Raw genomic sequence first — 25,214 nt, forward strand, 5'->3', positions numbered from 1 at the left:
CATCACACACGCTGGTTGGCCGGTTGGTTAAGGCAACGCCACGTATCACCATGCATAGACTGTGACAAGTGTCTCCATCATTCAGGTATTCACCTCTGCTTTGGTGAGAGTTAAGATGTTTTTATTTATGTTTTATTAGACGACCTCGATTTCCCATTATAGAGGTCATGAGCATGGCGAGCAACCACCCAGCTCCGACAAAGCGCAGTCAGCCAGGCCAGGACAGGACATTAGTGTGAGCAGCGTAGCAGGACAAACGAACGTGAGGCTATCGTAGCAGCGACTCGAGAGCGTGTGTGTGGTGGCGGCAAACGCGGACGCCTTAAGGAGGAACGAGAAGTGAGAAGAAATAAAGACAGACAAAAGTAGCAGGTGCACCGAAAAGGCAGGATGGAGGAACAACTTGGTGCGACGAGAGCAGAGAACAGAAAGGGGCATCAGCACCGTCGCGCAAATAAGCCAAGAATAGCAAGAGGACACGAGAGCAGAAAGCAGAGAGAAGCTACAGAAACGCCGACCAATGAGTGCTGAACAAAATCAGCCCATTCCATCTGAAAAGCTAATGCCATACATAGAGTTCAAAGTCAAGGTAATAGCCATGAGCCTGCATACCACCTTGGCCAAATGACTTAAACTTGTCAATAATGTTGTGCAACTGCGATTTCCTGGTGAAGGCTTGAACTGTAGTCATAATGGAGAATTTCCTTACCTGCCCTATCCCAGTATCCTCTTTGTCTTCAAGCACATTTCAATGACGATTCCACCGAGGCAAAAACACTTTACAACCAACATTCACAACTACAACAGTGCTTGTTCATCTGCTTCCTTTGGAGCTAAGACATACACATACCCTGGCCGTGGCACCTATTGTTTCTGCATACATGGTCAAACATACCATAGCACTGGAACTCTGTAACCTCCTGAGGGGGAGAACAGACGCCATGGCCAGTAAGTTGTACATTATCGAGGGGTACCAAGCTCTTACCGGGCGCATCGATGTACCTGAGAACAGTGCGTGCAGACCTGATGTGATGGAAACCGTCCACAGAGCAATAATATACAACACTACTTATGCTGCCGCCTACAGGAACATGCATGCTGTACAGAAAGAGGGAGTTATTCGTGTAACTACAGGAAGACAGCCACAGTACGTCAGGATGCATTTCAAGCGTGGTCCTGATTGCAGATGATACCATCAGCCTGCCCACAACGAAGTAGCAGCAGTCTTTGTAGGAGAGGATGGTGCTCCTCCTGCATATAGAGACATTGTGATATATCCCAGGGGCAAACCACCACAGCGCATCTCTTACATGTCGTGTCACATCGACCCCATGTGTTACGCATTGTTGTTTCCCAATGGTGATCCTGTCTGGCACTGTGGCATGCAGCACGTTGCAGAATGCCAAACAGTAAGGCGCACCAGGTTCACAGTGCAACAGTTCTACAACTACTGCTTGGCAATCAGGGGAGAATTGAGCCCTATCCATAGTTTAGGCTTTATCAACAGTTTGCAGTTGATGCTTACGTCAAGACTGAAGAGTGCCGACTGCACTATATTGATTGTGTTGCAATCGAAACGTCGTGATTTAATTTATTTTATTTTCTACCTACGTGACTTTACCGAAAGAACCAAAGAGTATGGATCCCTGCAGTCACGAAAACTTCAGATCTAGATTCTATCCATTCTTTCCACAACTGCCTCAGTGGGCTTTGCCTGCTAGGATGCGGATTTTTACTCGAATTTGTATGGGTTTGGGTGATTTGTTCACCATTCTTGTACATTGTTCTACTATCGTGCGTTTGCATTGTTTGTTGTTGTAACGTTCTTACCCCGACAAAGGAGCTTTATAGCTCATCGGGTTCCTCCTGCTACAGTTTAAATACAAGATTCAGATTTCTATTTAAAGCTTTCGTGACTGCAGGGATTCATCTTCTTATATAAATAATAAAATAATAAAAATAAAACATAATACTATTATTATTTTCTTATGTTTTATTTTTATTATTGTATTATTTTCCATTTTACGTGACTTTACCGAAAGAACCAAGAAGAAGATTCAGATTATGGATGGTTGTTGTGCAGCAGGACCACTTCACGACGCGACACGGACCATGGGGGGGGGGGGGGGTCACGAGCCCACGGATCAACGCGACAAAAGAGCTTCGAAGCTAATCGGATTCCCCACGCAAGGTATAAATAAATATACCGATTATGATGTTTACGCGATCTAACTCAACATGAACACACACAAAAAACCGAACCTCTATTATCAACCTCGCTAGGCGCAGAATTTTGCGTGAGTCTCGCGGAGTCTCATCGACATCAGGTTTTTTTATTTTAAAACCTCAGTTCACAGACCTTCGCGCCGGACAATTTTTCCTTTGGGGCCGTCCATAAATGACGTCACGCACCTGGGGGGGGTGTTTGAGAAATGTGACGTCACATCACAATGCGCAACTTTAAATGAATATAGACAGCACGTTCTACTTAATTAAATAGACGTTATAATAAATGTTTTCTCCTACAACATCAGAGTGCAGCGCTACATTAAATACGCACTACAATGACAATAGTTTAAAGCGATTTGAAGCATGTTTTATTTTTGAGGGGGGAGGGGGGGCAGAGCATTGTGACGTCATATTTGAGGGGGTCTGATTTTTGTGACGCCGTGTGACTAGGGTGGGGGGGGGGTCAAAAATCGTCCAAAATCGCGTGAGGTCATTTATGGACGGCCCCCTTGCCGAAGTGACGACGCTACGAAGAAACGGAGCACCGGCCTGGGCATTCTGTGTGCCGTCGAACCCTCCGCCACCCTCAACTCCCAATTGGTGACGGATAAGCTGTGGAGAGGGTGGAGAAGTTTCCCATACCAGGGGGCGGTGTGCTCATGACCGGCTCCGGTTTGACGGTGGAGGTCTCACTCCGAATCAGCCGTGCGTCATCATCTTTTCACCGGCCGTGTAATGCTGCTGCGTGGAAGCGACCTCGCATGTAGCTCTGCCCTCCCTTCTCTATGCTTGCGAAACGTAAACCCCCTCTAATGGAACATCTGCGCCGGTTAGAAACATTAATGTTGTTTTCACTCTTGACCAGTCGCGGGGACATTTGAAGTTGTATCACTCGCCAGATGAACACCCCATTACGTTGCGTCTATGCATGCGACACCAAACCATTTTTTGTGCCATTATTAGGGGCGCCGCAGTGGCTAGGAGATGTTAACTGCCTCTCCTGGTCTACAGGAGGTCGTGGTTTGATCTCGACCCTGACGCCTGCTGTATATTTGGAGTTTGCGTGTCTCTCTGATCACCATCACGGTGGCTAGGAGATGTTAACTGCCTCTCCTGGTGTGCAGGAGGTCATGGTTTTGATCGCGACCCTGACACCTGCTGCTGTATATTTTGAGTTTGCGTGTCTCTTTCTCCCCGTGGTCGTGTGGATTTTTCTCCACATTTAGAATCAACGTGCGTTTAGAGTATGCGGCTGCTGCTATACATTTCCACGTGATAAGCCGCTTAAGTTGGGCTATCATTTGTGATAGCCAGGTCGCTTCTGAAAAAGAGCTGCTACATTGGACCTTACACGGTAAAATGTAAATCATTCATATCGTGTTTATTGATTTACTAATTATGCAATTAAACAAAAATATCGCCCAAACAGAGACTCAGACACTGAATCAGAGACACAGGAGCGACTCAACACTCAGACATAGATTGAGATTAGAGACTTCGAGTCTCTATGAATCTCTCTGAGTCTCTAATTTCAGACTCAGAGAAAGGCTCGGACACAGAGAGAGACTCAGAGAGAGACTCAGGCTCACCCCTAGCTTTGGCCCCACGCCACCGCAGTTGAAACTGCCCCGACTCACACGGCCACCCCACCCTCACCCCCACCGTCACATTCTCTCTGCCTCTCACTTTATCTCACTCTCCCTGCCTAATTCACTCTCTCTCTGCCTATTCGCGTGCACTGAGATCGCACGGCCCCTGAAGGAACGTAGATTGGACGGGAGACAGACTTAGAGACTCAAGCCGGGACAGACTCGAATTCGAGACTCGGAGATCTTGCCAGAGCCGTGAGCCCGGATTGCTGCCCCACAATGCTGCCCCTGCTGAGGCCGCCCCTGCTGAGGCTGCCCTGCCGAGGGCTTCCCCGTGCTGCTGCCCGGTCGACCCTTCTCCGTGCACTCCATGCAAGCAGGGGTCTCTGCTCAACTGGGTGAGTCCACGCTGCACTCAGACTCACTGAGTCCACGCTGCACACATACTCAGTGAGTCCACGCTGCACTCAGACTCAGTGAGTCCATGCTGCACTCAGACTCACTGAGTCCACGCTGCACACAGACTCACTGAGTCCACGCTGCACACAGACTCACTCAGTCCACGCTGCACACAGACTCACTGAGTCCACGCTGCACTCAGACTCACTGAGTCCACGCTGCATTCAGACTCACTGAGTCTACGCTGCACTCAGACTCACTGAGTCTACGCTGCACACAGACTCACTGAGTCCACGCTGCACGCAGACTCACTGAGTCCACGCTGCACTCAGACTCACTGAGTCTACGCTGCACACAGACTCACTGAGTCTACGCTGCACACAGACTCAGTGAGTCCACGCTGCACTCAGACTCAGTGAGTCCACGCTGCACTCAGACTCAGTGAGTCTACGCTGCACACAGACTCACTGAGTCTACGCTGCACACAGACTCACTGAGTCCACGCTGCACTCAGACTCAGTGAGTCCACGCTGCACCCAGACTCACTGAGTCTACGCTGCACTCAGACTCGCTGAGTCCACGCTGCACACAGACTCACTGAGCCCACGCTGCACTCAGACTCACTGAGTACACTATTTACAAAGATGGATAACCGGTTGCGAATGTCAGTAACCGGTAGCCGTCTGTGTTAGTCTATGGGTCTCTGTGTGTGAGGTTATGGGTCTCTATGTGAGTCCATGGGTCTCTGTCTGATGAGTCGTTGGGTGTCTGGGTGAGTCTGTGGGTCTCTGTGAGTGAGGTTATGGGTCTCTATGTGAGTCCATGGGTCTCTGTCTGATGAGTCGTTGGGTGTCTGTGTGAGTCTGTGGGTTTCTGTGAGTGAGGTTATGGGTCTCTATGTGAGTCCATGGGTCTCTGTCTGATGAGTTGTTGGGTCTCTGTGTGAGTCTGTGGGTCTCTGTTGTTGTATATGTCGGGTTATGAATTTTTTTATAAAAATAATAAAAATTCAATTAAGATTGGAAAAAAGCGGCAAGTTTTGGAAATTATATGCGTAAATTATGATAATCATAGCGATTATGTTAATGCGGGCAGTTATGATAATTAGGCTTAGCTTCGCTGCCTAGAGTCGTATTAATCGGGATAAAACAATTATCATTGCTTAAAAATTTATTGGTTATATCTCAGTGTTTTATGTTATGTTAGGTCTCCAAATTCATATCTCAACGCAGGATACAGTTCTTATGAAATAAGATAGTTATGCATGGACTTGGAAAGAAACACTCAAACACTTCTGTGTTAAGCAATTTTAATTCCAAACAAAAATATGACACTCGAATATGCGAACTCTCATGCTTGGAATTATCCACGGTACCATCGGGGATATTTCTCTCAGTGAGCAGCACACTTAACCATCAATGCTTTTTGTGCTTTTGCAACCGCACATATCATTAATTCCACCGCGTAACGAGCATAGGCGACGATAGCTAGATATCTTAAAACAGGCAACGATATTCATAGGAAGGGCAATAAAAGCACTTATAATACCCCAAAGGCGAAAGCATATGTCAATAGATTCGTCGGCAAGATTACATTTTAACGAAATGTTTTGGAACAATGGTGTGTGAGGGCGTGCGTATGTTCTTTATGGGAGATCGTATCTCTGGCTCAGCTTGAATTAATTCTTAAGCGAGATTCTATGACAAAGGAACAGGTTTGACACGATATTCCCTCTCTGTAAACGTTTGGATTCGTGATGAGGATTTCAAGGGTTTAGTTTGCATCGACGAATCTATTGGTCGTATATGCGATTAAAAAAACAAAATAAAAGAAAACGACTAATGCACTTATAACCGACGTATTCTAATCACGCGATGAGCCGCGATGCCTTCATGGCCAGCTGATGATTCATACTTTTATAATTAGCCTTCTTATGATTGGCTAGGGTTGATTCCATTGTGTGGGTGTGTGGGATTGTCTCCTTGGTAAATTATTGTGTTTAAACAGACGCCGTCGTGAGTTTGTGAGTGTGGGGGAGGGGATACGAACGGCTTGGAGTTTCCTCTCACACGTGGCGTGTCTGCAGTGAGCCGCCGGCTTTCTCTCTCCGCTGCTAGATGAGTGGCGTCGGCCCGATGCTCTCCTTGGAGAGGCTCGGTCGCTAGGTGGCGCCCGGTGGCGCCCGGTGGCCCCGGTGGTGCCCAGCGGCGCTTAGCGGCGCTGGACGCTGTCAGGCTGAGTCTGTGGGTCTCTGTGAGTGAGGTTATGGATCTCTATGTGAGTCTGTGGGTTTCTGTGTGGTGATTCTACAGATCCCCGTGTGAGTCTGTGGGTCTCTGTGAGTGAGGTTATGGGTCTCTATGTGAGTCCATGGGTCTCTGTGTGGTGAGTCAACAGAGCTCCTTGTGAGTCTATGGGTCTCTGTTGTTGTATATGTCGGGTTGTGAAATTTTGATTTAAAAAAAATGAAGATTGGAAAAATGCGCAAGTTTTGGAAATTATGCTAACTTGTGTAATTATAAGCATAAATGATGATAATCGTATTAATTTATGCGAATTCCTTGCGATTATGTTCATGTGGGGAGTTATGATAATTAGGCTTAGCTTCGCTGCCCAGAGTCGTATTAATCGGGATAAAACAATTATCCTTGCTTAAAAATGTATTGGTTATATCTTAGTGTGCTATGTTATGTTAGGTCTCCAAATTCATATCTCAACGCAGGATATAGTTCTTATAAATAAGATAGTTATGCATGGACTTGGAAAGAAACACTCAAACACTTCTGTGTTAAGCAATTTTAATTCTAAACAAAAATATGACACTCGAATATGCGAACTCTCATGCTTGGAATTATCCACGGTACCATCGGGGATATTTCTCTCAGTGAGCAGCACACTTAACCATCAATGCTTTTTGTGCTTTTGCAACCGCACATATAATTAATTCCACCGCGTAACGAGCATAGGCGACGATAGCTAGATATCTTAAAACAGGCAACGATATTCATAGGAAGGGCAATAAAAGCACTTATAATACCCCAAAGGCGAAAGCATATGTCAATAGATTCGTCGGCAAGATTACATTTTAACGAAATGTTTTGGAACAATGGTGTGTGAGGGCGTGCGTGTGTTCTTTATGGGAGATCGTATCTCTGGCTCAGCTTGAATTAATTCTTAAGCGAGATTCTATGACAAAGGAACAGGTTTGACACGATATTCCCTCTCTGTAAACGTTTGGATTCGTGATGAGGATTTCAAGGGTTTAGTTTGCATCGACGAATCTATTGGTCGTATATGCGATTAAAAAAACAAAATAAAAGAAAACGACTAATGCACTTATAACCGACGTATTCTAATCACGCGATGAGCCGCGATGCCTTCATGGCCAGCTGATGATTCATACTTTTATAATTAGCCTTCTTATGATTGGCTAGGGTTGATTCCATTGTGTGGGTGTGTGGGATTGTCTCCTTGGTAAATTCTTGTATTTGAACAGACGCCGTCGTGAGTTTGTGAGTGTGGGGGAGGGGATACGAACGGCTTGGAGTTTCCTCTCACACGTGGCGTGTCTGCAGTGAGCCGCCGGCTTTCTCTCTCCGCTGCTAGATGAGTGGCGTCGGCCCGATGCTGTCCTTGGAGAGGCTCGGTCACTAGGTGGCGCCCGGTGGCACCCGGTGGCCCCGGTGGCGGCGCTTGGCGCTGGCAGGCTGGTGCCCGTACTCTGTAGCGCTGGCGGCGCGGCGGTGTTCGTTCGCTCGTGCACTGGTGGCTGGCACCTTTGTGCTCGAGGCACTGGACGACGCGGCTGTGCGCGCTCGCCGGCTCCGGGTGCTCTGGCGATGAACGATGCTCTCGTTCGTTGCTGGGTTGACGTTGGGTTGACGTTGGGTGTCTTCGCTATTGCCCGAGAATGAGAACTGAAATCTCCGTCAGTTTCACTCGCACCTCGGCGGCTCGTTGTAGCGACAATTCTTCGGTGGTGCAGACCCCTGTTTGGCTTAGCACGTCGCTACTCAGCGAGCATCGCCATCCTGGATGATGAGAGCGTTCCTCCGTTGGAGGTGATGATGATGAGATCTCCTCCGGCTCCGGTGATGAGATGAGATGCTCTATGTATGGCTGTGTCTCTCTTGTATCTGGAAAATGTCTCTGCTTGTCACGCCTGCCTTCAAAGGGGCAGGAATCATACTTTTTTTCGTTCGCTTGTGTGTGGACACAGCTGCGTGTGCGTGTCCGTGTGTGTTCGATTTATTGGAATAATAAAGTTCTTCAAGCGAAGCAGCCGTCCCAGACCGTCCGCTCGGCCTCTGCCATAATTAACCTGGAAAGGGGGGGGGGGTCTTCATCACGAAACTGGAGTCACAGCTGAGTCATCAGGCTCTTTGTTCACAAAAGGCCAACTCAGCTTTGTCGTTTGTTGTGGGCAGGGGGGTGTGTGTTTTATTGAGACATCTGTTAAATATCCTTCCCTCAAGCCATCTTTTCGTCCGTGGGACACAGATACCCGACCAGCAATACACTTTTTTACGAGAGACTACTCTTTGGTTCTTTCGGTAAAGTCACGTATCAAGAGAAAATAATAAATTAAATACTAGCATACGACGTTTCGATTGCAACACAAGCGATCATCATCAGGTATAAATGAAATAGAAACACAAATCTAGTATACTTAGAAATGTAATGTAATACAACAGAGAGTCGGATAACATAACAGTCAACACCCTACCTGGTTGATTAAGTTCTTCCTGAGAATGCAAAATTTGAGAGAGAGTTAAACACAGAACCAGAGACATATAGACAGACATATAAGTAGAGACAGATATCACAGAGATACATAGAGAAAGAGACGTACATCGGCACACAGAGAAACCACGCCTCTGTGTCGAGGCCTTAAATAGAGAGAGGGGGCGGGGGCGGAGAGAGAGGGAGGGGTTAGAGAAATTAGCATGTCAATGAGTGGCACGCTGCAGAAGCTTGGAAAAATGAGGGGACAGGGAGAGAGACACACTGAATTAAATAACCTAGCAAAATTTCGAAATGTACCTACAATACGTAGATCACCGACCATCTCATTCATAGTAAGAATTGGCTTTAACCTGTCTGGCAACAAAACGGTGCGTGACCAATTCTCATATTTTGATGCTGGCAAGGGAGGTCCCACGATGCTTCGTACGGATCGCCAGCAGTGGGTTAAAGGCGTCAGCGTAAGATTGTTGCTACCCACTGCATTGTCCGTTTCGGGAGCAGAGCCGATCTCGTCCCATCGCCTCCGTTAAAGGAGTGAAGACGGCGGCGATGGCGGCGGCGGTGGCGGTGGCGATGGCTTGTGAACGGCGCCACATCGTGCATCAGGTGGCACGTGTCGGCCCGGTCCTCATTCAGGGGAGTGGGGAAGTATGGTCAAACAATCGGGCACATCCTTCACCCCGCGCCCTATCCCCACATGGCGGAGTGGGGGGGTGGGTCACTGAGCAAGGTAGGGTGGGGCTCAGGGAGGGGGGTAGCCCCACCCAGGGGCGGTTTCTTCATTAGGGCGATTGGGCGACGCACCACCAATGTCATTCAACCACAGAGTCACGCTAGCCGTCACTGTGCCTCTGGATATAGTCCAATCAGCGTCATGCTACGTTCTGTGGAGTACCGCCTCTTTTTGGGCGATTTCCCTCCGGCTGAGAATCGCCCCGAGTGGTCCCATAGACTTACATTCAAAGATGTTTTTTTTCGAACGGGGGGCGCTGCAATGCATTCTCTATGGCTTCCGGGAGGGCTCGCACTAACGTGCTTACGTCATCATACGTAAGCACGTTTCATCCAACAAAATTATTTGTCGCCACCTAGTGGAATCTTTAATAAAAGAAACATGAGTGGATTGTATTAATAGTGAGTATAGAAACAAACAAGATGTATTGTAAGAGTCACTTTATTTTTAATTAATATTAAAGAAGTGAAGTTGCCTTTACATGCTTAAGCTGTTAATTTATCCTTTGCATGGGTGGACCTTATCCTTATCAATCATCCAGACATTTGCCCCCCCTGAGAGATTTTGCAGGAGCCGCCACTGGCCCCACCCCAACCACCCCCCTCTGTGCGTTACGCAACGGGGACCTTTGCCTCGGAGTCTGACTCCTGCAAAGCGAGCCCGTGGGAGTCAGGCGAGGTGAGAGGGGAGGGGTGGGAGGGGGATTGAGAGGGGAGGGAGTGGGAGGGGGTGGGAGGGGATTGAAAGGGGAGGGGGGTTGAGAGGGGAGGGGTGGGATGGAGATTGGGAGGGGAGGGGTGGGAGGGGGATTGAGAGGGGAGGGGGGTTGAGAGGGGAGGGGGGTTGAGAGGGGAGTTGGACACGGCCCGTAACTTCAGTTCACGCGGCCTTGAACCATCGATTTTTGAATTATGCCATTTGTTGTTATGATTGTCATTGTTTTACCACACCCCGCTTTTACCACCACCACCCTCGTGGGGAGAGTCCCGTGGCGCTGTTGTTATGGAGGGTCCTGCCCGGTTATGATGAGTGTGGAACGGATGGGGATTGGTCCACCACGGCTAGAAGGGAGTGAGATAGAACAGATGGAGATTAGTCCACACACGTGTAGAAGGGAGTGAGATGGGACAGATGGAAATTAGTCCACCCACTTGTAGAAGGGAGGCAGATGGAACAGATGGAGATTAGTCCACATACGGGGTAGAAGGGAGTGAGATGGAACAGATGGAGATTAGTCCACCAACGGGCAGAAGAAAGTGAGATGGAACAGATGGAGATGAGTCCACACACGGATAGAAGGGAGTGAGATGGAACAGATGGAGATTAGTCCACGCACGGATAGAAGGGAGTGAAATGGAACAGATGGAGATTAGTCCACCCACGGGTAGAAGGGAGTGAGATGGGACAGATGGAGATTACTCCACACACGGTGTAGAAGGGAGTGAGATGGAACACATGGGGACTAGTCCCCACACGGGTAGAAGGGTGTGAGATGGAACAGATGGAGATTAGTCCACACACGGGTAGAAGGGAGTGAGATGGAACAGATGGAGATTAGTCCACCCACGGGTAGAAGGGAGTGAGATGGGACAGATGGAGATTACTCCACACACGGTGTAGAAGGGAGTGAGATGGAACAGATGGAGATTAGTCCACACACGGGTAGAAGGGAGTGAGATGGAACACATGGGGACTAGTCCCCACACGGGTAGAAGGGTGTGAGATGGAACAGATGGAGATTAGTCCCCACACGGGTAGAAGGGAGTTCCACAGCCCATCCCTGTGCGATCCACCAACCATCCTCCACCACCCCCATCTGGCCACACAGCTGGGCTGCGGCCACGCGAAACCTGGCACCGGGTCAGAGACCCGTAGAGCATGGAGTGGTGGAGCAGTAAACGGGGTGACCCCAGAGTGACCCTTGTGTGGTTATCAGCTCAGGTCACTCATTGACTCACTGTGGTCATTAACACGAGGGGAGGGGGAGGGCAGAGAATTGGGGGAGGTGACCTCGGTGGCCCCAGGAAAACTTGTCGATATGTTTCAAACTTCACCGAACTCTCACTCGGTCACTCTCACTCGCAAGCTCTCTGTTAATGTGTGTGTGGATGAGAGAGTGTGCGTGTGGGTGAGTGTGCGGGAGGATGAGGGAGTGAGTTGGTGGGTGGGTGAGTGAGTGATTGTGCGGGTGTTTGAATAAGTGAGTGAGTGTGTGGGTGGGTAAGTGAATGAATGTGCAGGTGAGTGCGTGATTCATATATTGATTATGTGGGTGTGTGAGACAGTGAGTGAGTGTAGATGAGTTAGTTAGTGTGTGGGTGGGTGAGAGAGTGAGTGTGTGAGTGGGTGGGTGGGTGGGTGAGAGAGTGAGTGGTGGGTGGGTGGGTGGATGAGTGAGTGAGTGAGATGTGGGTGAGGGAGTGAGTGTGTGGGAATTTGGGTGAGTGTTTCAAGGTGTGGGTGAGTGTGTGGGTGAGTGAGTGTTGGGTGGGGGGGTGAGTGAGGTTAGTAATCAGTAGGTGAGTGAGTGATTATGTGAGTAAATAAGTGTGTGAGTGGGTTGGTGAGTGAGTGGGTGGGTGAATGTGTGTGTGAGTGAGTGATTGTGTAGTTAGGTGAATGAGTGCGTGGGTGGGTGAGTGTGTGAGTGTTTGAGTGTTTGAGTGATTGTGTGGGTGAGTGAGTGAGTGGGTGAGTAAGTGGGTGTGTGTAGGTGTAGGGAATTACAACAAGAACGACATCTCTGCTTTATTGACCTGGTCACGGCCGATGATACCATCAGTAGACCTGTGCTCTGGGTTGTTCTTCGTGCTTTCGGAGTCCCTGACCCTCTGCTCACGCTCATTAAGGACCTTCATGATGGTGAGCGGGCCCGGGTAAAACTACGTAGCGGGAGTCAGAGCCATTCCCTGTACACCTTGGCGTGCGACAGGGATGTCCTCTGGCTCCCACATTATTTAACATCTATTTTGACCACGTAGTTCGTGAAGCCTTCAGTAGCTGTACCGGAGGAATTTCCATTTGATGCAGATAAAATGGGAGGCTGCGGTCAAGGGATGGCTCCCTATTGCTCAACCACGTTATGTATGCCGATGATCTGGTAATTGCTGATCTATCAGAGGAAGAGTTGGAGACGCTGCTGCTGAAACTCGAGCGTGCCACTAAGAGGTGGGGCCTTACCATCGGCCCCACCAAAACTGAACACCTGCCTGAGTATTTTGTACGATCTACAACTCCACCCCCACAACTCCCAATCGGTGATGGGGCAGTTGTGGAGAGAGTGGAGAGTTTCCCATACCTGGGCAGTGTGCTCATGACCGGCTCCGGTTTAACAGCAGAGGTCTCACTCCGAATCAGTCGAGCGGCGATATCTTTTCATCGGTTGCGTAACGCTGTATGGAAGCTACCTGGTCTGTCGCTCTGTACGAAGCTTCAGGTCTTCTCGGCCACGTTCATTCCCTCCCTTCTCTATGCTTGCCAAACGTGGACCCCCCTAATGGAACATCGTCGCCGGTTAGAAACATTTAGGCTGGCCTGCCTACGATCCATACTGGGTTTAACCAGGCTGGATTGTGTGAGGAGCTCACAAATCCTTGAAAGATATGGGCAAAGTCCCATCGGTCAGCTCCTCTGGCAGGCAAGGCTGTGTTGGCTGCGTCCCACATGCCCAGTCACCGCATGCCTAAACAGCTTTTGTTCGGCTGGATCGAGGGGGCTAAACGGGCATGGCACGGGCTAGAGAAGAGATGGAGTGATGTGGTACAGGAGGATGTGGAGCTGAGTGGACTTGCCGATGACTGGTACCAGCGGTGTCAAGATCGGCCACTGTGGAGGAGGCTCGTGAAGGACACTACTGGGTAGTCGCCCTCCAACAACAATGGAAGGCGGAGGAGCGATGCTCACAACAACGAGCGAAGCGCCTGATGGATAAAGCACAGCAAGTTGGCAGAGTAGGGGGCACAGGTGGTGCATCAGCCAGTTGTCTCAGTCAGTCGAACAGTGGCATCTGGGTCTGCCCCGTGACCTTCTGCCAGCGGGCGTTCGACACTTCACGTGGCCTCAAGGTGCACATGGCCTGGCACAAGCGTCGTGGTGACGTCACCACCACTTAGTGACGAATGGCGGTTGTTGTTGTTGTTTATGTGTGATTGTCTGGGTGAGTAGATGGGCGGGTGAATTGGTGGGTGAGTGGGTGGATGAGTGTGTGTAGGTGAATTTAATTCGATATTTTAGACGTGGTTTAGTGGTAATTAATTGAAGGTGGAGGGGTTGCCAGCCCCTCGCACCCGTCCAGAGCCCCCATTTAGCCGCTGTGCTGGCTACAAACGCCCTGAGGGGAAAGGCCAATCGGAGTTGGCCCTCCCCCCACGGCACTGTCCACGACAACGTTGCTCGTCCGGCACCACGAGGAGGTAGCACCTGGACCTGCCCCGTGACCTCCTGCCAGTTGTCTGGCACAAGCGTCGTGGTGATGTCACCGCCACTTCGTGGCGAATGGCGGTTGTTGAAGGTGAGTGAGTGTGTGGGTGATTGTTTGAGTGAGTGGGTGACTGGGTGAGTGTGAGAGTGTGGAGAAGGGAGTGTATATATCCTTCCCCACCCCTATCCCGTATGGGTCTCCACCAGATTTCTCCACCTAATCCCACAAACCCATAGACTCGCACACAGACCAACAGATTCACACAGACACCCATAGACTTATCACACAGAGACTCACCGACTCGCACAAAGACCCACAGATTCACACACAGACCTACAGACTCACGCAGAAACCAATAGACTCAACATACAAAGACTCACAGACTTGTACAGAGACCCATAGACTCATCAAACAGTAACCCATAAACTCACCACACAGAGACCCAGAATCAAGATGCCAAGAGACGGAATTTCTTCGGTGGTTCCAAACACTTTTGGGGGCAGCTACGTTCAATGTGATCCATCAGACGCGTGTCGCTGATTCTTTTCTTTTTTAAAGGATTGTCCACCGGTGATGATAACGCGTCAGACAAACAAACGAATTTCATTACTTTCCAGCTACTTTGGGAAACCGGTAACAGATTCCTCCCAAAAAAACGGTTACGGGTTCGGTGTGGGCGGTGGGTTTTTGTCTATCGACCGCAAAGTTGACGCCGTTAACCAGTTTGAACTCAGTCGGTAAAGGCCGCGTGAGTTCTTAATTATTTTTATTTTCTTACTCGCACAACAAAAAACAAGTGAAAGGCAAACGGTGGACATAAACACAAGGTACCAGGATGTGCAAGTGAGGTTGGAACCCCAAGAGGGCTTCATATGAAAACCACACAAAAAAAACAACAATGTGTATCCACACAAACATATTGTTCAATCAATTAAGCAAAGCATACGAATTAAAATTAAACATGCTAAACTAAGTATTAAAAAAAAACACGTTCAGAGACCCATGGACTCATCAGTGTGTGTGGGAGTTAGTAAGTGTGGAGCGGCGGTGTAGCGGTTAGCGCTACGCTGCGCTCCGAACCTGGCGTCCCAGTCGATTCCCGCTCACGGCCAACACCAGTGACGATTATTTGAACAGGTCCTGGGCCTCCCCTAGGTCGACTCAGCCTAAAATGAGTACCTGGTGCGGTGTGTAAACATCGTTACTGGGGAGACAAAGGCGGCCGGGCGTGGTGGTGGCTACCCACCTCTTCGTGTGCTGTGCCGGCCTTAAAAAGCGCTCACTAACAGCGTTTTCCCCAACAGTGTGTTAAGGCTAAACGGGGGATTTCGTCTTTGTGGACGTTAGGCTACATGGAGGAGGCGACTGGGTAGTTTGGCTCATCTGACTGACCCGGAGTCTATGCTTGAAGTTATTGAGGGACGGTGATACTTTGACAATGTGAAGATAGGGATTCCAGAGTACGGAGATTGACTGTGGCCGTATCCCTCGGTGATTATTTAAAGTATTTGTCTGCTGTAAATTTCCCACGTGATTACGATAAGCCACTATGTTGGGCTATCATCTGTGATAGTCCAGGTCGCTTCTGAAAAAGAAGCGAAACAGCTCAGTGAACTTTACATGGTAAGATAAAAAAAAATATGTTGTATTTGTATATATGTTTTTAGTGAATCGCTCATCTTTCCTACACTTTGCACTCCGATCGTGTTTGTGCGTATCGCCACTTTTGTTGGGCTCATCTGTGATAGCCAGGTCGCTTCTGAAAAATAAGCGAAATACCACAGTGGGCTTTCCCTGGTAGGATGGGGTTGTATTTGTACAACACTAAACCATCCCCATCCTTACTCTTTGGTTCTTTCGGTAAAAGTCACGTAGGTATAAAATAAAATAAATTAAATCACGACGTTTCGGGCGCAACACAAGCGTCCGTCATCAGGTGGGACAACCACAGCAAGAAACAATTGCTGAAGTGGGCAAAAGGGCTGCTGTGACAAGAGGCTATATAGGTAAGAGAGGGGGGAGAAGCAAGGGAGGAGATATAGAGAGGGGGGGTGTGGGGTAGGGGGAGTGGAGCGCTGCTAGAGAGTCACGAAAACTTCAAATCTAGATTCTCCCCATCCTTGTTTACCTGTCTTGTGGTTTGCACCGCTGCCGTGTTGTTGGAGCGTTCTGTTCCCCGTGCCCCTACTCGACATCTGTGTGACAAAGAGCTCGATAGCTCATCGGATTCCTCCAGGATAAGACATATTCTTAGTCTGTGTGTGAAAGAGTTGCGCAGGGTATGGGGAGTGGTAGTGCAGTGTTTGCAACTGCGCTGCGTCATGAACCCAGCGAGCGATCCGAGTTCCATCCCCGCTCACGGCCTCCACCAACCAACACCAGTGGCAGTGAAGATTTTCTGTACCGGTCCTGGACCTCTCCTAGGTCGACTCAGCCTCACATGAGTACCTGGTGCGATATGCAAATGTCATCGCTTGGGGAGACAAAGGCGGCTGGGCAGGCGTGGTGCTGCCCACACCACCCCCGCGTGTGCCGTGTCGACCTTCGTAGGTGCTGCTCACTAACAGCACTTGCCGCAACAGTCTGTTATAGGTTGTACGGGGGGTGCTTTGCCTTTGACTTGCGCATAACCGAGGAGTTATATGGGAGGAGACCTTTGTATCTGCGTATCTGGCTGGACGAGGCTGTCTGTTTGCTCTGACTCAAAGAGCTATCTTTGTGTATCCATAATACAGGTCTTTTTTTTGGTGGGGGTGGGGGGGTTAGATCACCACAAATCTGGCTGTCCGCCTGAAGATGTCGGTTGTAATTATCACGTATGAAACTCGTGATCGGACCATATTACTGTGTCCTAACTATCGGACGAGCTGCAGCATTTAACACCGACTGGAGTGGCCGCAGGTGGACAGCGATGGCACAGCCGATGAGGCTGTTGTCGCAGTCGTCCACGCGGATGACGATTAATGCGTGGACGCGCATCCCAGCGGTCTCCACAGTCAGAGGGGGAGGGGAGGGTGGGGAGGGGCTGGGTGGGGAGGGTGGGGCTGGGTGGGGGTGGGAGGGGTGGGGCTGGGTGGGGAGGGGCTGGTAACCCCATGGTGCCCTTATAAAACTCAACGTTTAACCTACTCACGCCGGCTTGTGCCCGCCGTCACAGTCGGCCATATTTGTGGAATACACCACGCCGCCGTTGACCCTGGCCATTGACCGAGCAATCCAACGTTCCTACCAGCTCCCTCCGCAGGAATGTGTTTTAAGTTACGGTAATCTTCCTTGCCTGGTGTGCAGGAGGTCAGGGGTTCGATCCCGACTCTGAAGCCTGCTGTATATTTGGGGTTTTTATGTCTCTCTCCCTATCTCCCCGTGGTCGCGTGGATTTTGTCTGCGCGTCCTCCGGATTTTGCCTCCACATTTAGAAAAAATGCATTTAGATTTTTGGTTTGAAGCTTTCGTGACTGCAGGAATCCATACTCTTTGGTTCTTTCGGTAAAGTCACCTGAAGATGGTCGCTTGTTGCGATCGAAACGTCACGATCAATTATTATTTTCTACCTATACGTGACTTTACCGAAAGAACCAAAGAGTATGGATTCCTGCAGTCACGAAAGCTTCATGATTTCGCCGCTCTACATGTCCAAATGATGGGGCCACTTTATTGAGTTATCATTTGTGGCCAGGTCGCTTCTGAAAAATAACTTTATACCCCCATGGGCTTTGTCTGATATGATGGGGGTGGTTTAGCGTTGTATTTGTACAGGTTTGGGTGATTTGTTTACCTTTCTTGAACTTTGCATCACTCTCATGTTTTTGTATCGTCTGTTGTTGTTGTTGTAATGTTCTTACCCCGTGCCCCGACTGGACGTGAATAAAAGTTTTATAGCTCATCGGATTCCTCAAGTACAGTAGAACCCCTCTTAACGGCCACCCGTGTTAACGACTAATTGCTTAACGACGGGCCTCCATAGAGCCCGATGTGTAGTGTATAGTGTAGTGTATAGTAGCGCAGTGTATAGTAGTGTATAGTGTATAGATGCGTAGTGTATAGTAGTGTAGTGTATAGTAGGATAGTGTATAGTAGGGTATAGTGTAGTGTATAGTAGGATAGTGTATAGTAGTGTATCGTAGTGTAGTGCCTCCATAGAGCTCAATGTGTTCGCTTATCGACTGTTCCCCTGTTAACGACGGGCTGTTGTAGGTACAGTAAGTATTAATGAATGCATGAATTAACCGTGTTTCTTTTAATATTATGTGATTATAATGTCGTTAGTATCATTATGTATTAATATCCATTGTTTACATATTATAAAGTACATTTTTTGGATGATAAAGGTGTAACTTTTGATGCTATTGGAACATATAAAGCCTCTATGACGTGTATTTCCCGATACTCGCTTAAAGACCGAATAACTAAGCGACCCGTCTGATGGAACCAATTAACGTCCTTCAGAGGAGGGGGTTGTACTGTATGAATACAGCTTCTGTTTCTGATTCTGGGAGGTCGGAGTGTTCAACAGGACCCCGTCACGATGCGCCACAGAGCACGGGGATCACGAGCCGACTCATTGACGCGCGGGAGCGTAGAGACGATTGGCGAGACTCGATAATGGGTCCGTGTGCAGTTTCTACACTCAGGCAGGGGCAGAGGTCCCAAACGGGTTTTGATTCCTTACCCGTACCCGTACCCGGCCGGGTAGGGCACGGGTACCCGTACCCGTACCCATACCCGATACCCGGCCGGGTACGGGTAGCCGGGTATCGAGTAGGGTACGGGTATCGGGTACCCGATTGCGACCTCTGGGATGAAGCCATGTTGCAGGCACAGGTGGGTTGATTCTAGGAACTTGAATTGTGAGAAGAGACAAGACGTTGGGAAATGAGTGACAAACGGTTACTCACCAGTGACTCACGGCCTACCCGTACCTGTACCCGGCCGCACCAGGGTCGCAAACGGGTACCCGTACCCGCAAACGGGTACCCGTACGCCGGGTACGGGTAGCCGGGTATCGGGTAGGGTACGGGTATCGGGGACCCGATTGCGACCTCTGGGAACGTCTGGCCCGCGGGCCGTATGAGGCCCGCGAAATCATTGGGTGTGGCCCTGCCAAGGCAACCGCAGGCGGGACTCGAAATTCAATAAATCTAGGAGCAAACCTGGAAAAGCAGTTGCGAGTAGCAACATCATCAATACCAGCTAACATCACACGCCTCACCAAAGATAAGCAGTTCCAGCCCATCGCATTAATGGTGAGTTAATTAAATGTTTGACCAAATATAAACAGGCACATTTTTAAGTTGATAATTTTGTATGGCCCGCGAATGATGTTATAAATATCCAAATGGCCCTTGGCAGAAAAAAGGTTTCCCACCCCTGGTCTACAGGCACGCTCCATGACCTTTGAAATCTCTGCGTGTCTGTGTGTGTCTGTGTGTGTGGGGGGAGCGGTGGTGTAGTGGTTAGCGCTACGCTGCGCTACGAATGCGGCACCCCCGAGTTTGATTCCCGCTCACGGCCACCAACACCAGTGACGATTATCTGAAGCGGTCCTGGGCCTTCCCCAGGTCGACTCGGCCTCAAATGTGTACCTAGTGCAGTGTAGTAACCATCGCCACTAGGGAGACAAAGGCGGCCGGGTCTGGTGCTGGCCACCCACCCCCTTGTGTGCCGTTCCAGCGTTCATAGATGCTGCTCGCTAACAGCACTTGCCCCAGCAGTCTGTTAAGGCTATACGGAGGATATTTGTCTTTGTCTGTGTGTGTGTCACTATGTGTGTGTCTGTGTGTCGACTCAGCCTCAAATGAGTGCCTGGGGAGGTGTGTAAACATCGCCACTGTGGAGACAAAGGCGGCCGGGCCTGGTGTTGGCCACTCACCTCCTCGTGTGCCGTGCCAGCCTTCATGGTCCTCGCTAACAGCACTTGCCCCTACAGTCTGTCCAGATATGTCTTTGCCTTGTGTTTTTGAACAAAGTTTAGTGGTGGTGAATGAGTGGTACTGTAGCGTTTAGCACGTTGCTCTACGAGCCGGCAACCCGAGTTTGATTCCCGCTTCCGACCAACATCAGTGACGATTATCTGAACCAGTCCTGGGCCTCCCCTAGCTCGACTCAGCTTTAAATGAGTACCTCGTGTAGTGCGTAAAAACCTCGTCACTGGGGAGATAAAGGCGGCCGGGTGTGGTGCTGGATACCTACCCCCCTCAGCTCCCCATTGGTGATGGTGCAGTTGTGGAGAGAGTGGAGAGTTTTCCATACCTGGACCGTGTGATCATGACCGGCTCCGGTTTGAGGTCTCGCTCCGAATCAGTCCGGCGGCATCATATTTTCATCGGCTACCCAATTCTGTGTGGAAGCTACCTGGTCTGGATTGTGTGAGGAGCTTACAAATCGTTGAAATATCTGGACACATTCCCCCTCAGTGAGCTCCTCCGGCATGCAAGGCTGCGTCGGCTGGGTCATGTCGCCCGCATGCCCAGTCACCGCATGCCCAATCAGCTTCTATACTCTTTGGTTTAGTTTATACCTACGTGACTTTACCGAAAGAACCAAAGAGTATGGATCCATACAGTTACGAACACTTCATTCAATCAGCTTCAGTTTGACTGCATAGAGCGGGCTAAATGGGCACGACATGGGCTGGAGAAGAGACAGACTGATGCGGTACGGGAGGATAAGGAGCTGAGTGGACTTGCCGACGACTGGTATCAGCGGTATCAAGATAGGCCTCTATCGAGAAGGCTGTGAAAGACGCTACTTGGTTCGGTTGGAGGCCTCCAACAACAACGGACAGCAAAGAAGCGACGCTCACAACAACAAGCGGAGCGCTGGGCGGCTAAAACCCAGCAAGTTGGCACAGGAGGGGGTACAGCTGGTGGTGCATCTACCGGTCATCTCAGTAAGCCAACCCATGGTACCTGGGTGGGTCCTGAGACCTCCTGTCACCGAGCCTTCGACACTTAACGTGGCCTTAAAATGCACCTGGCCTGGCACAGGCACACTAGTGACGTCACCGTCACGTGGTCGTGAATGGCAGGTATTGATATTGGTATTCGTGTGTCACTGCGTGTGTGCCTGTGTGTCACTGTGTGTGTGTCTGTACGCGTATGTGGGGCCACCCAGGCCGGCGCAGGGACCCGAGAACGAGGAGGGGGCGGAGGACGCAGGAGTGGGGGGTGTTGCAGGGGCGACCCCCGCTCGCCTCACCTGGAGCTACGTGCACGGCGCCTCGCGCTCCCCCCTGCTGGGCACCACGTTGGGCGCGCACCTCGAGCTCACGGCGCGTGCCCAGCCCCAGCGCGCGCTCCTCGTCTGCGCCGAGCGGCGCGCTGAGTTCACCTACAGCCACCTGCTCGAGCGGGTGCGGTGGTGGGGGCTGGCGAAGGGGGGGGCTGGGCGTTGAAGGGGGGTAGTGGGGGAAGGGTGGGAGGGGGTTTGGGGCCATGGGGGAGAGGATGGGGGGGTAAAGGAGGGGAGAGGAGGAAAAGGGAGAAGGGGATGTGGCGTTGAGGGGGTAGGGGAGACGAGGGAGGGGGTGAAGGGGGAGGGGTTGAAAGGGGGAGGGGGTGAAGGGGAAGAGGGGCGTTGAGTGGGTAGTGGGGAATAGTGGGAGGGGGTAATTGGGGTGGGACTAGCGATGTCCTGGCTGGCTCACCACCGCCCAGGGTTATCCCGCACACGCCCACGTACACCACCATAAAAGCGAACGCGGAGGTGTGCAGAGTAGTGACGTTCACAACAACGAGCGGAGGACCGGGTGGCAAAAATCCAGCAAGTTGCCACAGTAGGGGATACAGCTGATGCATCCACCAGTCATCTCAGTCAGCCAACCCATTGAACCTTGGTCTGTCCCTTGACCTCCTGTCAACGACCCTTCGACTCTTCACGTGGCCTACAAGTGCACCTGGCCTGGCACAGGCGCCGTGGTGACGTCACAGTCACTTCGTGGCAAATGTCAGGTATTGGTATTGTGGAGGTGGTGGTGGTTGTGATGGTTGTTCTGGCGGTGATGGTTGTGGTTGTAGGCGGACCGCATGGCCGCGGGCCTGCTGGCTCTGGGCGTGACGCGTGGCGACCGCCTGGGGATTTGGGGCCCCAACTCGGTCGAGTGGGCGCTCACTGCGCTGGCCGCAGCGCGCGCGGGCATCGTGCTGGTACAGCAGCCACAACCACCACCACTATAGCCACAACCACTATAGCCACAACCACCACCACTATAGCCACAACCACTATAGCCACAACCACTATAGCCACAACCACCACCACTATAACCACAACCACTATAGCCACAACCACCACCACTATAGCCACTACAACCACCACCACTATAGCCACAACCACTATAGCCACAACCACCACCACCACTACAACCACCACCACTACAACCACCACCACTACAATCACCACCACTATAGCCACAACTACCACAACCACTATAGCCACAACTACCACCACTATAGCCACAACCACTATAGCCACAACCACCACCACTATAGCCACAACCACCACAACCACTATAGCCACAACTACCACCACTATAGCCACAACTACTATAGCCACAACCACCACCACTATAGCCACAACCACTATAGCCACAACCACCACCACTATAGCCACTACAACCACCACCACTATAGCCACAACCACTATCGCCACAACCACCACTACAACCACCACCACTACAATCACCACCACTATAGCCACAACCACTATAGCCACAACCACCACCACTAAAACCACCTCCATATCAGCCACAACCACTACTCTAGTCACAACCACCACTACCACTATAGCCACAACCACCACCACTATAGCCAAAACCACCACCACTATAGCCACAACCACCACCACTACAACCACCACTACAGCTACCACCACCACTCAGCCACTACCATTACAGCCACTACCACCACAACCACTATAGCCACAACCACCACTACAACCACCACTATAGCCACTACCACTATAGCCACAACCACCACCACTATATGCACAACCACTACTACAGCTACAACTACTATAGCCACGACAACCACCACTACTACAGCCAAGACAACAACAACCACCACCACTACAGCTAAAACCACCTCCACATCAGCCACAACCACTACTCCAGTCACAACCACCACCACCACTATAGCCACTACCACCACCACTACAACCACCACCACTACAGCTACCACCACCACTCAGCCACAACCACTACCATTACAGCCACTACCACCACAACCACTATAGCCACAAGCACCACCACCACTACAACCACCACCACTACAACCACCACTATAGCCACTACCACTATAGCCACAACCACCACCACCACCACTATATGCACAACCACTACTACAGCTACAACTACTATAGCTACGACAACCACCACTACTACAGCCAAGACAACAACAACCACCACCACTACAGCTAAAACCACCTCCACATCAGCCACAACCACTACTCCAGTCACAACCACCACTATAGCCACCACCACCACTATAGCCACGACAACAACCACCACCACTCTAACCACCGTGGTGCTGGCGTCCGTGCCGCAGGTGAACATCAACCCGGCGTACCAACCCCAGGAGCTGGAGTTCGCCCTCAAGAAGGTGATGGTGCCGGTGGTGGCGCGGTTGGTGATGATGGTGGTGATGATAGTGGTGGTGATGGTGGTAGTTTTGGTGCGGATGTTGGTGGTAGTGTTAATGAAGGTGGTGGTGGTGGTGGGGGTGGTGGTGGTGATGTTGATAAGGTGATGGTGATGGTGGTGGAGTTGGTGAGGGTGGTAATGGTGGTGAGGTTGGTGATGGTGATGATAGTGGTGGTGATGGTGGTAGTGGTGGTGGTGATGGTGGTAGTGGTGGTGGGGATGATGGTGGTGGTGGTAGTGGTGATGATGATAGTTGTGGTGATGGTGGTGATGGTAGTGATGGTGATGGCGATGATGATGGTCGTGGTGATGGCGATGATGATGGTCGTAGTGATTGTGGTGGTGGTGGTGGTGATGGTGGTGATTGTGGTGGTGATTGTGGTGGTGATGTGCAGGTTGGCTGCAAGGGGATCGTCTCTGCGGTGGAGTTTAAGGGTCGCAACTACCTAGACCTCTTGACTCAGCTCTGCCCTGAGCTGCCCTCCAGCTGCCCTGGAGACCTCCACTCTGCCCGGTCACCCACCCACTCACCCACACAGGCAAACACACACTGACTCACTCACCCACCCATCCACTCACTCACCCACCCATTCACTCACTCACCCACGCACTCACTCACCAATTGACTCACCCACTGACTCACCCACTCACTCACCAAGTGACTCACCCACCCACTTACTCACCCACCCACTAAATCACCCACGCACTCACTCACCCATTGTCTAACCCACTGACTCACCCACTCACTCATCAACTGACTCACCCACTCACGCACAAAATTACTCACCCACCCCCTCTCCCGCACAGTCAACCACCCACTGACTCACTCGCCCACCCACTCCCCCACCCACCCACTCACTCCCCCACCCACCTACTCACTCCCCCACCCAACCTCTCACCCACCCAACCACTCACCCACTCACCCACCCAACCACTCACCCACTCACCCACCCAACCACTAACCCACCCAACCACCCACTCACTCACCCACTCACTCACTCACCCACCCACTCACTCACTCACCCACCCAACCACTAACCCACCCAACCACCCACTCACTCACCCACCCAACCACCCACCCACCCCGGCAGGCTCCCGGATCTCCGGGTCGTCATCTCGCTGGGGGAGGGGGAGCCGAGTCCCGGGGCTCTGTCCGTGCGCGAGGTGGAAGGCCGCGCCACCCCGGGCCTGGAGGCGGAGCGCCACGCGATCCACTCGGCCCTATCGTGCGACGATCCCATCAACATCCAGTACACCTCGGTACAAAGACGACGATCCCCCGGGTAGCCTCAGCAGGACTGTGGGGGCAAGTGCTGTTAGTGGTAGCGAGTAGCAGCACATATGCTATATACACACAGACACAGATCCACCAGGTAGCCTCTAGCAGGGCTGCAGTCCCAGCGGTAGCACTCAACGCAGCAGCACGCCTCCCAGCTTGCTCTCTCACCGCAGTTAGATTTTAGC

General features: G+C 51.0%; 1 protein-coding gene across 5 annotated transcripts in view; it reads left to right on the forward strand.

The window, feature by feature from the left end:
- The first annotated feature begins 3,221 nt into the window (after positions 1-3,221).
- Positions 3,222-25,214, forward strand: part of ACSF2 (acyl-CoA synthetase family member 2) — a 42,156-nt gene continuing 20,163 nt past the window's right edge. For 2 of the 5 annotated variants that reach the window (XM_078620237.1, XM_078620238.1), the window contains exons 1-6: positions 3,222-4,216; positions 21,230-21,467; positions 22,132-22,260; positions 23,656-23,709; positions 24,146-24,264; positions 24,842-25,010. In XM_078620237.1, coding sequence (XP_078476363.1) covers positions 4,098-4,216; positions 21,230-21,467; positions 22,132-22,260; positions 23,656-23,709; positions 24,146-24,264; positions 24,842-25,010 — 828 coding nt within the window. In that variant the 5' untranslated portion in view covers positions 3,222-4,097. Of the gene's footprint in view, positions 4,217-21,229; positions 21,468-21,796; positions 21,891-22,131; positions 22,261-23,655; positions 23,710-24,145; positions 24,265-24,841; positions 25,011-25,214 lie in introns of those variants that run through there. The other 3 variants (XM_078620235.1, XM_078620236.1, XM_078620239.1) reach the window with 3 other exon arrangements.

The sequence above is a fragment of the Lampetra planeri genome, chromosome 71 (assembly GCF_965212315.1).
Source record: "Lampetra planeri chromosome 71, kcLamPlan1.2.h2, whole genome shotgun sequence".
Taxonomy (NCBI): domain Eukaryota; kingdom Metazoa; phylum Chordata; class Hyperoartia; order Petromyzontiformes; family Petromyzontidae; genus Lampetra; species Lampetra planeri.